The sequence below is a fragment of the Empidonax traillii genome, unplaced genomic scaffold (genome assembly GCF_003031625.1).
Source record: "Empidonax traillii isolate 1590-97213 ecotype Southwest subspecies unplaced genomic scaffold, ASM303162v1 scaffold90:size2128546, whole genome shotgun sequence".
Classification (NCBI taxonomy): domain Eukaryota; kingdom Metazoa; phylum Chordata; class Aves; order Passeriformes; family Tyrannidae; genus Empidonax; species Empidonax traillii.
This window is the reverse complement of record NW_020955283.1, coordinates 1,491,330-1,510,329: the sequence shown is the minus strand read 5'-3', so window position 1 is coordinate 1,510,329 and position 19,000 is coordinate 1,491,330. Positions and strand designations below refer to the sequence as shown.

Genomic DNA, 19,000 nt, shown 5'->3' with positions numbered 1-19,000 from the left:
TAATGGTACAGCCAAAGAAACTCTCAATGTCAGCCAAAGGTTCTGCAGTGGATTGATGGAAACCTTGTGTCCCTGAAATAGGCCCAAGTCAGAACAGTTTGAAAAGGACAGCAGCAAATCTCCCAGCTATTTTTATAGCAGGAAGAACGAGTGAGACCAAAACTGGACATGGGAAAATGCAAAGACTGGCTTTACCTGTCCTGTCTGTAGTGAAACCCAAACTAAAACTAGACAAGCATGCAAATGTCAGATTTGAATTCACTAGTAAGCATTTAGACCAAACAGTTTCAGAGAAAATTATCACTACTTGTAAACTATTAAACAGAGCCAGAAAAGTTTGCTTTTCTTATCATCTCACAAAAGCCAACCAGCTATAGTTGGTGGTAAGGATGATATCATTATTTATGAAGTACTTGCAAATATGACCTTCTGTTCTGTAAACAGGAGACTGATAATTTTCCAGTATTCCAAAAACCTGGAGTTTTGGAAAAGTATGTAAAAACTTAGACATTTTGCTGAGACAATGATTTCATTTGCCTTGCCTTGTCTTTGTGTCTTGACAGAGTGCTACATAACCTCATCTGGGCTCCCTTTCCCAAGAAAGGTTGGAGTTGAGCTTTCAAGGTCCCTTCTAACCTGGGATACTATGTGATGCTATGATTCTATGATTTTCTCTCCTTCCCCATACAAAAAAAACCAAAAAACAAACAAAACAAAACAAAACAAAACAACCACAAAAACAAACAAACAAACAAAAAAAAAGTGTGTCTACCTGTTATAGAGAAGAATATCAGGCTTCCAAATCAGTCCATCCGGAAAACGAACATTCTTCACTCCCGGGTATTCAGACACGTTCCACTGTAGATAATGATCTGTCCAGTACTGAGCCATGCACACAAAAAGTATGTTAAGTCATCTCATCCACTGGTTCGCTCTAGTTCTCTAGGGACTGGATAGACTAAAACAATAGGTGTTCTCTTGGTTCTGTTTAGCTTCAGGCAGTGAAATGTTTTCACAAGGGGGAATTAGGCCATGAACAGCTCAGTGGAACAGGTAACAACCTCATTTCCAGTTCCCACTGCAGTGCACATAACAGTCTATACAAGATTTGGGGTGTGCTTGTGTTTTACTGTTCATGCTGTCTCAGGTGCCAATTTGGGATTAAATTGCTTTTCTAATTCACACAGTAACTACTTCTAATTTTTTTCATAAATTTTACACACACTTTTACATTTTCACTTATTTCAGAGAACAGTAAAATAACATACATTTACCTTAAACATGCTTTGAAACTTTCTAGTACACCATTAATAGACAGTTAATAAGCAAACACTTTTTCTTTTTATGTGTACACAGGCCAAGAACAGTGGCTCCTTTTTTTGCAGTAACCAAGAGGTCTGCTCATTGCAGTCTTAACACGTTCCATATCCAGTACGTGCTAAGGTAAATAAATCAAAAGAAATGGAGAATGTATAAAATAATCAAGAATTTCCTTGGGGGGGGGGGGGGNAATCTCAAAAAGGATAAGGATGCTGTGGGATAAAAGAGAAGGAAAATAAATTATAGCTTTTTCAGTATGAATTGTTGTCTGTTTTCCTGGTAAGAAATCATAGCAACTATAGTCATTGTAGCTCAAAGCCAAAAACATATTATATTTGACAGTTTTAATCTTACTGTACAACAGGCCTGTAAAAAAACACGAGTTGAATGCTTCTACCATGTCAAATTTTCTTTGTGAATAAATGGAATAGCCATGCTAACCTTTATAGGTCACCAGTGATACACATATGTATATATATATACACATCACTCACTTGTTTCCTAAGGCCTACCACAGTGCAAGAGAGGTGCCCTATATAAAATGTTACAATAAAAGAAAAAATAATACACTTAAACTGACTGAGCTACTTAAAGAAACAGAAAGGTGTAAAGTTTCTGCAGAAGCAGTGAGATTGCCTGGAATAATAAAAACCTTCTGTAAACCTTTACTTAACCCAAACAGTGACAGGGATTTAACTAATTGCAAGTTCTCATCCTGACTGCCACAGATGGAGAAAGCTCCCCATATCACCCTGTCTTGGTAGAGCACTAAGTTATGGTAGAAATGGAGTCAGCAAGTTAAAAAGCATCTTAAGTCTAAGGGATAATTTAACCTTTCCGAGAAAAGAATTTCAAAATACCATCACAAAATTCTTGAATAGCCTATTATTTGTTCCATTTTTTAACAAGTGAGTGAAAATTAACTACTGTTCAGCAATGCCATGAGTAGCAATAGAAAGGAGTAAGTAGTAAGAGAGCATATGAAAATTGGTGACAATTTATAGCAACTAAGAATTGCAACACAAAGGTAAAATAAAGCCACTGTTTGAAAAATGAACATCCTAGGTGTGCAAAACAAGCTGGGAAACCAGTTGAACATTAAGAAACTGATGTTCCAGATCCCATTTTAGTCATGGAACTGAGAGAATTTGGAGAAGTAACATGAAAACCTATAATGTTCAGTTAACTTCTGATGATGACCTATGTTTAAACAACATTTTGAAAAATGTGGGAATAGCATGGCCATTTTAATAAAAATCCTCTTGCAGTTTCTTAAGGAGACAGTCAACAAAGCAAGAAGGATGGCAGAGACACTCATTAGGATAGTGGCAGGAGCTCCCAGGGATGATGAACCTCTTCGGAACCATTTTTCCCCAAATCATAAGAATCAGCTGACAATTTTCAGAGTGCTGGTCAGAACAGCTACTGCAGATGAAATGCATTTCTTGCGTGTTCTCTTTCACAGTCAAGTGATTTACCACAGCATAATGGCTTTGTTGAAATGAGTGAAAGGCACTTATACCTTCAGTTGCTCAGGCTGGGACTCTCAGGTCACCATTACCCTATGATAATGAAGACTTTAGCGTGACTAAATCAACTACAATGAGTTCATAACTTATTTAGATGTAGTGTCTCAAATTTTTTAAAGTTTTCAGAAACACCTGAAACATCTAGACCTAAAGCTCAGCCTTACAGTTTGCCATTCAGTTTAGCTTTGTCCATTGTGCAGCAAGATATAGAACAAAAGCCTGACAGTTTTCTAAAATTCAAACCTCTTACCAGATTAAACTCAAATATCAAAGAGGAAAAAAACATACTTTGTTTCAAAACTTACCATTTGCAGCCAGATATTTGTTGTTAATACTTGATTCTTTTCATCCTGGGTGGAAGAAGGAGAAGAAGAAAAATAAAACAAAGCAGTAAATATATTTGACTATTATAAAATAGCCAGTTGCTCTAAGGTTCCTTTCTAAGCAAAGAAAATCACTGCCTCTCACTTAATGCAACAGAAGTCTTCACAGGTAATGATGTTTTAATGTTATTTCCCGGGTAATGGTGTTTTAATGTTATTTCATAGTAGCACTGTCAGTCAAACTGTTTCCTGAGGGCATCCTTCTGCCAGACTCTTCCCTGGGGCTCCCTCTTCAAAACAGAGGGAGCATTCTCCAAAGGAAGGCAGATCACCGCGGGGGTGCCTGTTTCACCTTTGTGAGAGGAGCAGCCCTCTCACTGATTAACCTTATACATCAGGCATCTGCAGGTAGCAGAAAAAACAATGAACAAATAAAGTGTGACTAAGCTCAGATGGTGTGTGTTGGGGCCACACTGAGCAGGTTCCTAACAGGCCAGTAGCACCACTGATACCAGTGGAACTGTACAGAAAGTGTTGTATTGGCTTTAGAAAGCTATTGTCAGGGCAGAATGTTATTATTATTATTCTGCCTGAAACAATTCCAATTTGAAGGCCTTGCCTCCTGTGACTATTTGATGTAAACTCAGGTGACACAACTGGCATCTTAATGCTGAAAGTAAAGAGCTTAATTATTCACTTCTCAGACACAGGAAAATCTAGGTGACCTTTTTCTGTGGAGGCACCATCTCAGTATCCACCTGGGTTGTGTGAAGCTGATGGAATATACTATATACAGTCAGTATTACACATTCTCCTGTGTGAACACACAGTCCCTGTAACACCAGTCAAAGTTCCATTTACACTCTAAGAAAGTGTCTTAGGAAATTCACTCACCTGTACAGCAGCAACTGCCAGAGTTGTTCCTATGTCTAGACCTCTGAACTTAAATCTGTCACTCTTGAACTTAAATATTGTTCCTAAATGCCCAAAGATGGCTAAAAAATATTTAATTGCATTTTGCACCATAAAAAAAGCTTTTTTTTTGTTAATACAATTTACTAACAGTCATTATTTTTTACTCTTTTGCTGTTGCTTTTATGAATTTATACCTGAAGAGAGGTCCTAAGAGGCCTTTAATTGAAACCATTTTAGATCAGCACAATAGAAGAAAGCTACACAGCATGTGAAATCAAGTACTCTGCAAGGGATAATGACAAGGGAAGCTTTTTGAGGAGCAACATCAGTGAATGTATTGCAGTGTTGCTAGGTTGTGTATTATAACAACTAAATATACAACATATAAACAACTAGAAATATTTTAGATAAACATCAGTAATGGACATGAATAAAGTTTGCCCTCGAATGCACACTCTTATCTTGCTTTAAAATGAAGAGTAAAATAAAAATTATAAATAAGTACAGATCACAGCTAGTAGTTTAGCACCTTTCCTCTCTATTTTCTGCTTCATCACCTCCATGAACCTCAAGTGAATATCTCATTTAAATGGCATCCTGGGGTGACAAGTCTAACCATTTAGTTTCAGAAATCCACTATTAAGCTGCATTGAATTTTCATGCTGAAGGCATTGCTGAAGATGTCAGGCAAAGCAGTAATTAATCTGCAATAGTAGCTGTTATTCTCTACCATATAAACATTCATTTGGAGCCTCTCTCAACAACAACCTGCTTGTAGCATTAGAGCACAACCAAACTCATTTGCATGGGATTTTTAATTCATGACTGGAGAAGCAAACCTGAAGAGATCATTCATATGAATTAAAGTCTAGCATGAAGTGTTGCACATTAAGGACATGTAAAACCTATACATGTTTCTATTCATCAAAGCCAATTTGAATCAGATGTAAATAACACCAATGGTTACTCAACATCAGAAGTTTGACACCATTTTCTCAAAGCTCTGTGTGCTGTCCCAGATGAATACGACAAGTTTCTATGATGCAATATTCCAGGTATTGCACCTGAGCAAAGCCAAGAGCAGCGCTGCAGGGTGGCTTTTCTGCAGGGCAGACAGTAGTTTTGTTGTTTTGAACAGGCATAACTGGCTACTCAGAAGGACAGAGCAATTCAGAACCCGTTACGTTGTGGGAAGCTTGTTTCGGGACTATTAGCTGAATGGCACGTCCTCCTGCATGGTTAAACTCTGAGTTAAACTCACATTTTATTCCCAGTGTGATCTCTTCCTACACATGAATGGCCTCAGCCTTAAATTAGTGATGTTTCAGAAAGTCTCTTTTCAGTAGCAGGAAAAAATTGTACTAAAGCTGGAGTGTTGCTGATGCTTCAACTACTGATAGGCTGTGGGGAGCTACTGTCAGCCCTGAGCCCACAGCACAGGCATATGGACTAATTTAGGAGTACCAGGATGGAGCTCTACTATCAGCCAGTGCACATCACAGAACCAGGCTACAGAGCCATCACTGAGCAGTCAGAACAGCACAGCTGAGGGGGACAGCAGACTTTTAAACCAGCTGTGCTGCTGGCAGAATGATTCAGCTGCCACTGCCAGGCAGCTGAGCACAGGGAAAGCCATCACAGGTTTGCCTGCAGGAGACCCTGCAAACACGTTCTGAAAGCCAGGAGTTACTCTGAAGTGTGATCTTTCACTCAAACCTGCCCAGGAGAGGTTATCCTGAGAGCTTTGGATCAAACATAACTTGTGTAGTGAACATAAGCCCCAAGTAAGGAATGTTAACTGTTGACTTTCAAAAGGATGTCAGCACATGTAGTATCCACTCTAGAAAACTTATGCAGCAAAAAGCAAGGGCAGAAAGAAGTAAAATAAGCCTGAAGGCCTATAGACTGGCAGGCAGTGATGTGCAGAACCTGGCAAGAAACACATGCTTCCCAGAAAACTTCCATTAAGTGACTAAAGTCTATTAGCTGTAATTCTTGCAGTTCAACCCCAGATTCTTTATTTTAACAGAGTTGAACCTCATCTAAATTACAGAAAAAGTAATGGCCCCTTGAACTCGGATTCAATGACTTTGAACGTTAATAAAAGGCTTTGTAAAAACATTTTAAGATATCACTTGTTACAACGTAATGCTGGGTTCCTGAAGCTAATAATTGTAGTCTGAAGTTGAAAATAGCCCAGCAGCCAGTGAGAGACATGTAAGACACTCCCATTACAGATTTTCACTTTTGTTTGCCTGAATGTCATCCTACTGAAAGCAACAGGTTAGTCAGTTCATTAGCTCTTATTGTCTCAGCACTTGCTCATTAAACATTCTCAACATCATTTGATCCACAAAGCCAAATTACCTGTGCCTAATGACATGTTCTCCCCCATCACTTAAAACCCTGTTATATTTAATTTCTGCTTCACACAGCTTGGGGTTTTCTTCCTGTTCATTTTTAGGGTCATTTACTGAGCTCGCTAAACTGTATCAAGTGAAAAAGCTTGAATTCTTATAGAATTAGTACTGAAAGGATGGGCTGCAGGGCGGGTTAAGCACTCGTAAAATGGCCGGGTGACAAAAGGTTGATGCTGTGTCCACACTTCAGGCAGCCATAAAGTCAAGATGAATGTGAGATCCTCAAAACTTATGGAGAGCAGAGAAAGGGCTTTGCTTGTGCATCCCTGCCCATCGTCCTGCTGTACACCAGCACCCTGGGAGCCTCCAGGCGGCCAGACAGTATGTGGTCCAGTTTCATCCACCTGCATCCTGTCTGAAAGCAGCACAGTGAGCTCCTAATGTTCATAACACTATGACAACGAGGGGGTCTATTGCACTTCTCCCCTCTTCATGTGCCAAGGTCAAAGCTAAACCTTTCTGTTAAAGGTGGCTCAAGGATTCTTAGTGGTGCAGGCAAAAATGAATTTTGCTGTCTCGGGTGTGAGGATAAAAATCAGTCACTTATAAAAGCCAGCCTGGAGTTTCTGCAAGGACACTGAAATAAAGGTGCAGCTGCTTGCCAAGGACCACCTCTGATCATCCACAGGTGGGGGCTGGTAGCACAAGCAAGTCTTAATTTTGAAGTACATAGTAGAGGGTACAGAGTTGGGCTGCCCAGTTGTGGGTTTGCATTCATTGCTCCCACAGCCTAAAGCATCACCTACATTGCTAAAAGGCAAGATAAATTAAAATGCAAATGCAAATGGAGTTAAGAATTTTGGGGGAGGTTGCATAGAAAAGCTACACCAAGGGTTGTCAATGTGAAACAGGTTTCTCAAGCAGCATAAGGTTGAAGAAAAAGGCAGTGTACAGGATTAGTGAGATTAAAGAAATTTGAACTCCTAATATCTCTTCTCCATCTGACTTCCCTTTCACCATGAAAGGATAGGTTACTGCAATTGCCCTCCACTTCCCCAGTAGTCAGCAAGAGACCTTTTTATGACAGGAAAATGGTTTTGACTCAGCTTACAGCACACATTTCCACTTATGCAAAAAATGCTGTATAAACAGGCATTACTAGTGTATAAATAATATTAATAATATTCCATGATCCAGCATGTGAGATTCAACACCAGGAACAGACCACAGAATATTTCTGATTTCTTGAGAATAGGTGCAAAATACCAGAAAACGATTCAATAAAATATCAGAAGTGGAAAATACAAGTTTTCACTGCATTTTTGAGACCACTTCAAACTTGAACACAACACTATTTAGTGTTGTAAATTTTGCCATATTGGTGACATTTTTGTCTAAAAGGAGAGCTCTGTCATCTATGACTTAATCTTGCAGTGGTACAGCCTACTACTGAGAAGCAACACTCCTTCAAAATTACAGCAGCTGTTGCAAACTGTTGTTCAAAGGGAGTTTAGGATGATGTGTCACTTCACAGCCCAACCAGTGGTGTACCAGTTCCACATGACTTGGCCTTGATTTAGACCAGCTTTACATCAGCTGCTTATTTGCCCTGATTCTGTTGGTGCAAAGGAGCTCCTGAAAGTTGCTCTTCATTATTTTATTCTCAGCTGCAAACTAGTGATGTTGGTGAGAGCTGAAGGTGTTCAGGACATCACCCTTCTTCCACGTTCCACTTCAAAGCCAAATTCAGTCCCGAGGCACCTTCCCAGCTTGCATGATACCTGCCTGACTCTTCTCACCTGCTAACTCAGACTCTGGCTCCTTCAGATCTTTAAGGATGAGACACTGCAGCTATGTGCTCAGGATTTAGTTAAATATCTCCTGTAGCATTAAGCTGAGTTTTGCAGTTAAAGCTCTAAAATCCAGCCTGGAAATACCCTCCTTACTTGGTGTGCTTCTTAATCTTTAATTTCCTCTAGTTTTTTGGGGTTTTTTTAATCAAAGAATTAAACTCTGAAGGCCAACCAAAACATGAGTAGTTAATTAAAGTGAAATTTGAAAACTTCTTTTCTATTCAGCTCATAGGTTTATTAGATTTGTGATGGATGGCATGCAAATGGCTCTTCATACTCTGCATGCTTGAAGGTCCCTAAAATATAGAACTGCTCAGTAGAATGGGTAAAGTGGAGTTTTGTTGATGGAGATAACACAGACTGGCACAGGTTGTTACCTTTATCCACTTTAATTTTTCAAGAAAGCTGACTTTGAACTGTAAATTCAATAAGGAGAAGGCAATAAATGGCTATTCTGGGACTAACTGAGATATTTGGAATTATAGATGGGAAACAGAGTTTCCTATAGGAACACCCCCCTCCACATTCTCCCCCCAGTCCCTGCTTCCATTTGTGATGCAAAGTTTAACTCCTCAAAATCTTTAACATTTTCCTGGTTTGGGCTGGTTTCTCTTATTCAATTGTTCTTATTTCAACCCACAAGGTTTACCTTTTCTTTCTCGTTCTCCTCTCCTCCCCACCAGGGGAAGAGTAGCTGAAGATGTTTGTGAAAGAGTTGAATCCAAAGTGTTAGGGTTATGATTGTTGGATGCTTTGGCTCAATTTTATAAAAAAATTTAAAATATTTGTAGGAGAGGGTCACTGTTAATCCAGTGAAGTTTCCTCTGTGGGACAGGCAGGATTAAAGTCCGACTCTGAACTCTCATTCTATTTATTTATTGTTTTGTTTCAGAGCCATGTTCTACATTCAATAGTTCCTCTGCCTGGCCATATTTACTAGAACTATCTCTTGTATAAATTAAGGAGTGGGACACACTTACTAGAAATATTGCTGGATAAACCAAACATTCCAGCTCAAGTTGTCTCTCCTTAGCAGAGTGCTCTTGCTGTTACTTAATTCAAAATATGACCTATCTTCATAAATGTTTCCTTAATTAGCATGTTAAAGTTCATTATATGGAAGCTTTATTTGAAGGCAATATCTACTTAAAACATTTTCCTTTGAAATGCACCCATCCAGGTTGTCCTATATATACATATGTAATGTCATTTTGTTTATTACTTTATGGCATCTGATATTTAGTGCTTGTTGAACATTTTCCTGTCTTGACAGTTTGCAGACATGTCCCTTCCAACAGGAACATGTGAAATTCTTCAGAACTACTTATTATCCTTTGGTGGCTATTTTATTATTATAAATGTGATTATATGAATAGAAAATTAATGCTTTGTTGGGTTTTGTCTCATTTTGTTTGTTTTGTGGTTTTGTTTTTTTTTTTGTAAAATTGCTTTGTAAATCTTCCTTCTAACCTGCAAGCACATTGTTTTCAGCAAATTAAACTAGACTCGCTATAGTTCTGGTCTATTTTTAACACTTGAGCCAGCACATATTTAATACAATGTTTCCTATGAGTTTACACAGCTACAATTCAGATTTAGTGACCATAGAGTTTGACCTGTGTGCAAGTCTAAAAAAAATGTGAATTTTCACTTGTGTGTTGTGCCTGGGTATTGAAGCCTGGAGTTCCTCTGTCCTATGCACTGGTCAGTTCCACAAAAAGGAGAGAAACAAAAGAGTAAAGAAGTAAACCTGAATACAACAGACAAGTTATGCTTATAACTAAAGTTCTGTGGAAGCTGAAAGGTTTCTAGAGTTAAAATGCTACTAGAGTATTCTGTGTTGCTGGGGTAGGAGTAGATGCTCATTTTGAGTATCTCATTTTTTTCTTAAAATAAAAATTAGAAAAATGTAATTTGAATTTTACCTGGGTTTGGAGCATGAGGTAAGGAGTCTGATTGCTTTCCTTAACTTAATTCAGGTGAAATTTGCCTTTTCTTTTTCTCACTTGTGTCATGGGTGCTCTATTTTGCAAGTCTGAAAAAGGGCAGCAGTTTCTCCACACCAACTAAACTTACACACCTTTGCAAGAAGCATTTGCTTTCTCCCCAGTTATTTTAATTTGCTTTAAAAGAAAGGTAGAGTTTGCTCAAAACCTACCCAGGTGTCCCCAGATGGAGGCAAATCTGACACAGCAGAAAAGCTGTTGCAGAAAGAGCATAAAAAGCCAGCTGAACTCTGAGCAGAGCCTCCGGCTGAGCAGCCTTCTTAGAATGTCGGAAAGTCTTTGTGTTCCAGACACTCTTTGGTAAGTTTGATAACTGTGCTGGCCGTTGACTGCATTAGGGCTTTGTCCTGGCAGGAGCTGCAGATGTATTTTCACCAAGTTTCACAGAAAATGATGTACCATTCTTGTTACCATGGGGACATAATTGTAACAGCAACCTTTTTTCTTCCCCACCCCCCAGTACATCATCATTAACAAGAGATTGTATTTAGATATGAACACATTCATCTTTGCAAAGACAAGCAGAAATGAGCAGAGTGGAGCATAACCAATAACATACTTCAGTACATCTTGTGTGAAAAAATGTTTGCTGAAGAGCAAGATGGGGAGGTTGCATTTTTCAAGTCACCTTATGAATTCCCATGATTCACTGTAGGTTTCACTCAGTTCAATTGTTAAATATAGTACAAAGCTTAAAGTGCAGTTACACTTATCACAAGCATGCAAAGTAATTACTGTGCTCAGCTGCTTTATTTACAAATAATTCTTGATTCCCTTGTATTCTACAGGGACTGAACCCTGAATTAGTGTTAAATACTGCCTCTAGGTGCTGATTAGCCTTGCCAGTCTGACATGCTGGGATCTGGGAACTACCAACCATTCCACAGACTGAGTGAATGATAGAGCACCCACAGCCCCACTCCTTAGACAGTGTTAAAACCAGAGGGAATCAAAGCCTTTGAACTTGATTTATTTTCCTAGAGGTAGCTGAGAAACATAGAAGTTGAAAGAAGAGGTTATTACACTCAAATGTAGCACTAATGCCAGGGCAGCATGGTATCAAAGACTATGACTCTAGTTTTATTCTTGCTAATCAACTGTAAGTCATATTTGACTTTTTATTAAGCCTTTCTTCTCAGAAGGTTTAAAAGTCATATGAAAATCCTGTTACGGCATATATGTTTAGCAAACTGAAGTGGAAGGAAAGTGAGTGACTTCTTCAAGGAAAGAAAAGAAAGTCATGGGAGAGCAAGGAGCTGAACAAAGCTGTCCCTTCCTCTCCCTGTGTGTGGTCAGAGCACACGGCTCCAACACCACTCTGCTGCTGGCATTCATCTATCCTATTTTCATGAATAACAGCAACAAAAAATTCCACACCTGACCACGCTGTCCATCAGCTCACATGCTGAAATCCTTGGGGAACACCACAGCCACGGAGATAGAGGCACCTTACTAGGCCACAACCACAAGGAATAGTTAAAGGCAGCTTCAGAGGACAAAGAGCCGTTATTCACCCCAGACAGTTCCCTCTAGCTATACTATATCCTATCTCCATCTTTCCGAGTGTAGGCAAGTTAAGCAAGAAGAAGTTGCTCCAAAATTCCCATGATATGTAACATAATCCATCATCCTTGATATCCTGGGCTCTCTGCTCACTCTAGGATACAGCACAGACATCACCATGGCAATCAAAAATTGCCTGGAAAAGGATAGAGTACATTGCTTATCCTGCTGAAGGTCTCTGCAACTCTTGACAGAAGTATTGATAAGACACTTTAATAATTCAAGAAGAGAAGATGAATCAGCATTATAGAAATTCCAGTCCTCTTAATTTTCAACTTTCCCTAAAAATCTACAGTCCCCTCTTCTCTTTAGTGTCTGTAAAGAATCATTTACAGGTACTGACAAACAAAGCTTAGCTGGAGGAATACGTTGATGAAAACCAACTGTGTATCTGTTTGTTCACAAATGCAACAAGAGTCATGACTGAAATGTCAGAACACCTACACAGTCCTTCAGGTTGCTGTTTGCTGCAACACAAAAGAGCGAACTCTCCTCTCTGAAAAGAACATTTCTGTTTGGTGGGGACAGAGATGGAGTGAGCATTCTGAAATCCATAAAAATGCTCATCCAAATTTCTTAAGCTCAGCCAGACTTACCCATGCTCAGTATTTTTTCTGACTTCATCCTTGCATTTAGTACTTTGGTGACAGTGGGTAAAAGGCCTCCTTCCTTGCTCTCCAACACCAAACTGACACAACTGTGTAGTTACTGGGAGTAATTAAGGGGATGTCAAGCCCAGAAATATGCTCATATTCAGGACTGAGCACAGAAAAACAAGCCAACAAAAGTTCTAAGTGTTGTAAAATTAAATGTGTGTGGGTCCACAACTGCACACGGTTCTCTGCTCGTCTTCCCTTCAGGCTGCTCCATTGTGAGGACTATGTAAGTAATGTGAAGCCAGGATTATAAACCATGCAAATGTGGCTTCTTATCACTGCCAGATGATACTGGAGAGATAAACTGGATAAATATCATATTCTTATCTTGCTGCCAATGAGCAGCAGTGTGGCTTCATGCCACGCTCTTAGTGCTTCCCAGTGAGCTGTTGTTGAAGCCAAGGCTACCAGCCTTCCCTTTCGACAAAGCAAATCCTTGTTTCAGAAAAGAGGTATGAAAATGCAAGTGTAACTGAAGGTTCACTCTGAATAGACATTTACTTCTGGTTATTCTTGGAGAATAATTCTTTTAATTTTGAATAAATTAAAAATAAATAGGTTAACGCACTACAATAAATTATTTAAGTAATTAAAATTCTAAGTGAGCTTTGAAAGATTGCTTTTTCTATATAAGTGCATGCACAAATGGGCTGCCTGCTGCCAACCCATTGTGAGATCCTTTATTTCCCTTTCTTTTCTTTTTTTGTAACTCAGAGATATATTTAGATTGGGAACAGTTGGTTTGTTTAGTGGTCTATTCAGGCAAATGTGGTGAAGAGTTCAGGAGAAACTGAAGAATTCACATCTGTATCATCTAAATTTGAAGTAATTAACATTTGAATGTTTCTATGTTAATATGCTGTTCATAGATAGAGAATTGTTTGCTTCCAATCCATTGACAATACTTTATTCAACTGCTGTCAGCAGTTTTGTAAATTATTCTTTTTGGTAAATTTTTTTTTGCAAATTTTTGTAAATTACTACAAACTTTTACCAGCGTGTGCTGTTCTGAGAGAAAAGCAGGCACTGCACCCACATGGCTCTGAGCACAGAGTCCTGAATAGGAACAGAGCAGAAATAGAAATAACACCTTGCTTTAGTGGCTCTTCCTGCCTTCCCTCACCACCATCCCTGAAATTGCTGCACATTCCCTGCCAGCCTGTAGCCCCACACAGATCCCAGTGCAGGAGCAGGGCAGGAGCTGTTATGGTGAGTTGGGGGTTGATTTTCCCATCCCACAGCATCTCTAGAAGCCTTCCCTGAAAAGAAATGGGTTCAGCAGGGGCAGCCACCTGCTTTTGAACTCCCTTCTCGGTGCACATGGACACTGCAGTCAAAGGCAAAGCAAATAAAAATAACTAAGTCAAGTCCCAGGTCCCTGTGCACAGAACAGGCTTTGCCAAGGAGCACCAGGTTTATAGAGCACATAATTGGTCTGTGTGATCACAAAAACTCCGCAGTCAGCAGAGACCAGACTGCACACACAGAGCTCCTCAGGGCTGCGACTGGACCTGCAAGACCCCCAGGAGCCTGAGCATAGGGAAAAAATGTACCAGACAAAGAGGTCTGGAAACGCTGATGTAATACTTCATGGAGCAAGATCATCAGCCAGTGTAGTGTAGCTTCACCATCAGAGGACAATCACGTTTACAAAATAAAATATGGGGCTTTCAAACATCTCATACAAATTACAAGCTGATCCATACTGGTCAAAACAAAGGATATGAATTTATGTATGAAGTAGGGACAACACGTATTGTCTAGGACTTCGACATGACAGACTTTTTAAAAGAGAGGAACAATTCTGAGTATTACAGGGAATATATTAATTTCAGGTCCAAACTTCTGTGAATTAAAAGCTCTGTGTATTAACTAGCCAGACCTGACTCCCAGAAATTATGTCTGTGCTGTAATTTTGTTTTATTAGCTGATTACTGAGGGCTATCAATAATTACTAGATGAAGCAACTTTGCAAATTCTGTTGTTCTAGGGAGAGGTCCAGTGTAAAATGTGAAGTATTTGTGGTTCCAGTGCTCTACAACAATCTGTCACAATGGAATTTGTTTCCTAGGACCTTAACCGTGCTTTTTACAGTGAGGTTGCCTTTCTCATCACAAGTGACATACCAGTAGATGTCTACTGACTTTTTAAGTTAATGGGTCATCCATAGCAATGTAGTTAGAAAACTGAGCTTTTATGATTTGTGCTGATTATTTATATTACAAAGAAGGAGAAAAATGTTTCAAAGACTGCTTGGTTTTACTTACATTTAAAAAAAAACCAACCGAACATAAAAACCCCAAATGACTTGCATTGCAAAAAAGTTCCAAAGATCTCTCCTGTGGAACCAGAAAGCAGAACAGAAGTTCTGATTTTCACATACAATGAACATCTCTAATGTCCTCCAGCTAACTATTATCAGGAGTGGTTTTTTATAGCCTTTAGTCAGTGCTTTTCTTCTTCCTGCGAATTGCCTTTAATTAGTGTACGCTCATTGCTTCCCATTCCATCCTACACATCCTCCTGTGTCTACTATATCTTTCCAGATCTAACACTGTTTGACCAGACTAGGTAAAAGAAAGATGCTGAAAGAAAAGTCAAAAAAGCCAGAAGATATTTAGAAGCACAGAAAAAATGGACAAATATCACAGAAATAAGGTTGCAGTTTCTCTTAGTATATCAATATCTCACCACAGTAGGGTAGGGAGTGGTGTTGTCTGCTTGTTTAAGTAGATCAACTATCAGAATATTTTAGACTGTTGTTTGAAAAGATCTGTTCTTCATATTTCATGGAAAAGTAGAATATTCTGTTTTCTGTTATAATCCAGTAACTTTCATGGTATTAAACTAACTAAAAATATCAGAAAGCATATCCCAGCACCTTTCCAGTTTCCTAAACTGTCAGGAATAAATTAGGGTAGAATGGAAATGGCTGCAAGATGAAAGTGCGAACAGTTTCTCCCTTTAGCATGGTGAGAATAAAAATCAGGCAGCAAACTGAGAAGAAAATAAAGCTTGGAGAAATGTTTTCTAATGTACACAAATGAATGCTAAAATTAAAAGAATAATGCAGATTTGATGAGCTTTGACCACAGCCATTGTTTGCAAAGAGGCTGCTGAGATTTGATAAACAGCTTAGGAACTTCGTTAGCACCATTTCTCAATGAGCCTCTTGATTTGATTGTTTTATTCATTTTTCCAGATTTAAATTTCCTTTTTTTTCTTTTTTCCCATTTCTCTTTTTTTGGCGAGGAAGATGTTTGTTATATAGTCTGTTTCTTAACAGAAGCTGTTCTGCTTCTTTGAATGGCAGCATAATTTTCTTTTCAAAATTCCGAGATACTTCCCATTGCTATCTTGCCCAGTGGGTCTGGGGTGCTGGATTGCCAACACTGAGAGGCAGATCCTTATGCAGAGGCTTTGCCGAGTGCTGTGTGTGAGCCACTGAAATCAGCTATAATCGCTTCACTGTGTAAAATGAAACAAGGACAAAAGGTCTTGAATATCTAAAACTAAGTCACACAAGTAACCAAGGGCAATGTAGGATAAGCAAACTTTGACTTACTTCAGATAAACGTAAAAAAAGTTTGCATGCTTTCATTTTTCCTTTGCATGCTTTCATTTTTCCTTTGGTCTGCACAAGTGAGTTGAACAGCCTAAAGGAACAGGATTTCTCCTGAGATTCTGCTGCTGCTCACTACATACAAACAACTATTCAGCACTTTTCTTTCCCCTAACTAGAAATTTAAAGAAAAAGAAACAGAAGAAACCGGGGAAAAAACAAAACAAAACAAAAACAAACAAACAAACAAATCAAACAAAAATACAAACAAACAAAAAAACTCCTGTTATGGAGTAAATTATTTAATTAGAAGCAAATGTCTGGAGGAACCATGAAAGATTCCTGACTAAATGGTGTTATGCAACCTAAGTAAGAACTTGAATATTCATGAAGATAAGTAGCTAAAGTCAACTTTTTAAAATAAGTTATTAAATGTTGATTCTTCAGCCAGTAGAAAAAAAAAAATTAAGTAATTTATGATCAGAGTAGACCAAAATGATCACATTCATACCCACCAAAATGTTTGTCACCAGAAGTCTTGCTGAAGAAGTCACAAGATAGTATAATACCAACCCAGCATTCTCCCCAAGTTTTGCAATGTGACTCAAATAGAGAACTCGCATGGGTTTTTGCCAAATACATAAAATTTTAAGTGAAGAACCACCATGGGTACTTTGTGAGCAGTTTAACTTAATCTAAATCCAAAGCAAGTGCAGGTCATCTATAAAAATGAACACTCCAAGAATGGATACAGGTAACTGCTCAGTCAGAGAGGCACTGGCACAAGCCAGAGGCAGTGGCACAAGCCAGGGAGCATGACCTCAGAGGTCAATGAAATCATCTGAGTGACTTTCAGTAGCAGAGTGCCCTCATCAGCTTCAGACACCCCCAAAATGGTGCCCCGAGTTCCACACAGAAAGCTGGTAAAAATTCTAGATTCAAACCAGAAAGCCCCAGAAAACAGTAACATTTCAAACTGCTGCAAAGTAAAGTTGCTAAAATTTCTTAAAAAAGTCTAAGACATGTATTGATGAACATTTATATCAAAGAGCCATTGGTCTGAACCCAATTCAATAATTGTTTATGCTAAAGTTTTATTTAACACTGCTTTTAAGTGTCAATAGTTATGACATGAACAACTCTAATGTTAAAAAACTCTAGTCAATCAAAGCATAGTTAGTTTGTAAATGTTTTGGAACAAAGATGATCTTTCCAGCTGTGTTTACATATCATCTAGTACAGGGAGAGTCTGGACTGTGACTATAATTACAGTTGATGGGACTATAAAAATAATACAAATCTCTCTCCTCATACAGATGCAATACTGACCTGCCTTTGATTCCAGTTAAGAAAGCTCTCAGGCATCAAACTGAACTCCTGTTGTGGTTTAGTACTGGATTAATTTGCTTTCACACCCCCCACACAATTACTATTAGTTGAGAGAAGGTTTATGCAGATAAAAGAGACAGGATTTAGGGAAAATAATATGAACATTTATTACTAGTAAAATAAAAACTAATAAAGAACTATATCTATAATAATTCTACTTAAGTAAAAGTGCTATGTATTTACAGAAATACTCCTTCCTCTTTTATATATCAGTCCAAGGAGGAGAAGTAGTCCTTTTCTCCATTCTCGTAGTTCCAGCTCTCTCTCCAGTAACTCTGCAGTACTCTCGTCGCAGCTAGAATTCTTTCATCTCTCTCTCTCGCTCTGTGTCGGCCTCCAGGGCTGGGCCTACCCTCCTCCTGGGCTAAGACCAAAGGCTGGGGGTTACCCAGGTCCTGAAGGGTCTTTTCTTCCATGGACTTGCAAGGGGACACTTGCCTACCATGGATCTTCTTCCACAGAGTTACAGGGGATAATGGCTTAAGAGTCCACCCCTGTTTCCCAATGGAGGTCCCTCCCCAGGGGAGAAAAGTCCTTGATAGACTTTTCCAGCATGAGTCTAGCATGGATCCCTCGCTTGGATCCCCACATCTCACCCGAGCTGTCTGTGCTCCAGCGTGAGGTTTCTCTCAGGGTCACAAATCTTCAGCAGCAGTATGGATCCCACACACAGATCCCAGTATCTCACCCGAGCCATCTTGCTCCAGCGTGAGTTTCGTCTCTCTCAGGGTAACAAATCTTCAACAGAATTCTGCTTTATCTCAGTCCCTCTCATGAAGTCTAGGTTCTCTGGTACATCCACAAGCTCCTCTGTGAGCCGCATGGGGGGTCTCCTCACAAATTTTCACAGGTGGTAGGGATTACTTTTCAGTCTTTTCCCTGCTGAAGAGAGAGAGCAAAAGGGGGAAGAAGCAACTGTCCCCCTTTCGAACTTTTCTTCTCTCTCTCCTCCGGCTGCCAGTTTTGACCTTGGAGATTCCTTATCTCTTCGCTGGAATTTCTCTGCAGCAGTTTCTGTCCAAGCAGTTCGTCTTTTAAAGTTTTTTTTTAATTCACTCTCTTACAGAAGAGAAGGGGGAGTTTCAATGCTACACCTGCCCCCCACCCCCAGCCCAAGCTGGGGGAGGAAGGGGCCCTGGCCCTCTTTAGGGCCTTGTTGTCGCCTCTACATGGCTGCTGCTCCTAATTTCAACTGCGCAACAAGCCTTCTCTTCCGTTTTCTTAAAAATGTAATTAGCAAAGGCGTTACTGAGAGTTTTAATTGGTTTCTTGTCTGGAACTTCACCTGGAGAAAACCATTCTCAGCCCCTGTGGTTGATGCAGATGCTCTGCAACCCCTGAAACACAAAAAGATGGAGGTCCGCTTTGACAGTAACAAGAAAGCTTCTAAGAAGGCAAAGTCAAAGTCGGACGATGAATACTCTGATCAAGACCAATAGAGGGGCCCTGCCTTCTGCCAGGAGAAGGATAGGGACCAGGAAGATAATAGGGTTTACTGGGCTGTGTGGGTTCGATGGCCTGGCA

General features: G+C 39.4%; 1 protein-coding gene across 1 annotated transcript in view; it reads right to left on the bottom strand.

Annotated features, from left to right (window-relative positions):
* CHRNA7 (cholinergic receptor nicotinic alpha 7 subunit) overlaps nucleotides 1-19,000 on the bottom strand; it is a 45,438-nt gene that overhangs the window by 12,703 nt on the left and 13,735 nt on the right. Inside the window, exons 3-4 of the mRNA XM_027881545.1 lie at nucleotides 3,155-3,199; nucleotides 773-882 (exon numbers count right to left, since the gene is read on the bottom strand). Of these exons, the coding sequence (XP_027737346.1) occupies nucleotides 773-882; nucleotides 3,155-3,199 (155 nt within the window). The remainder of the gene's footprint in view (nucleotides 1-772; nucleotides 883-3,154; nucleotides 3,200-19,000) is intronic.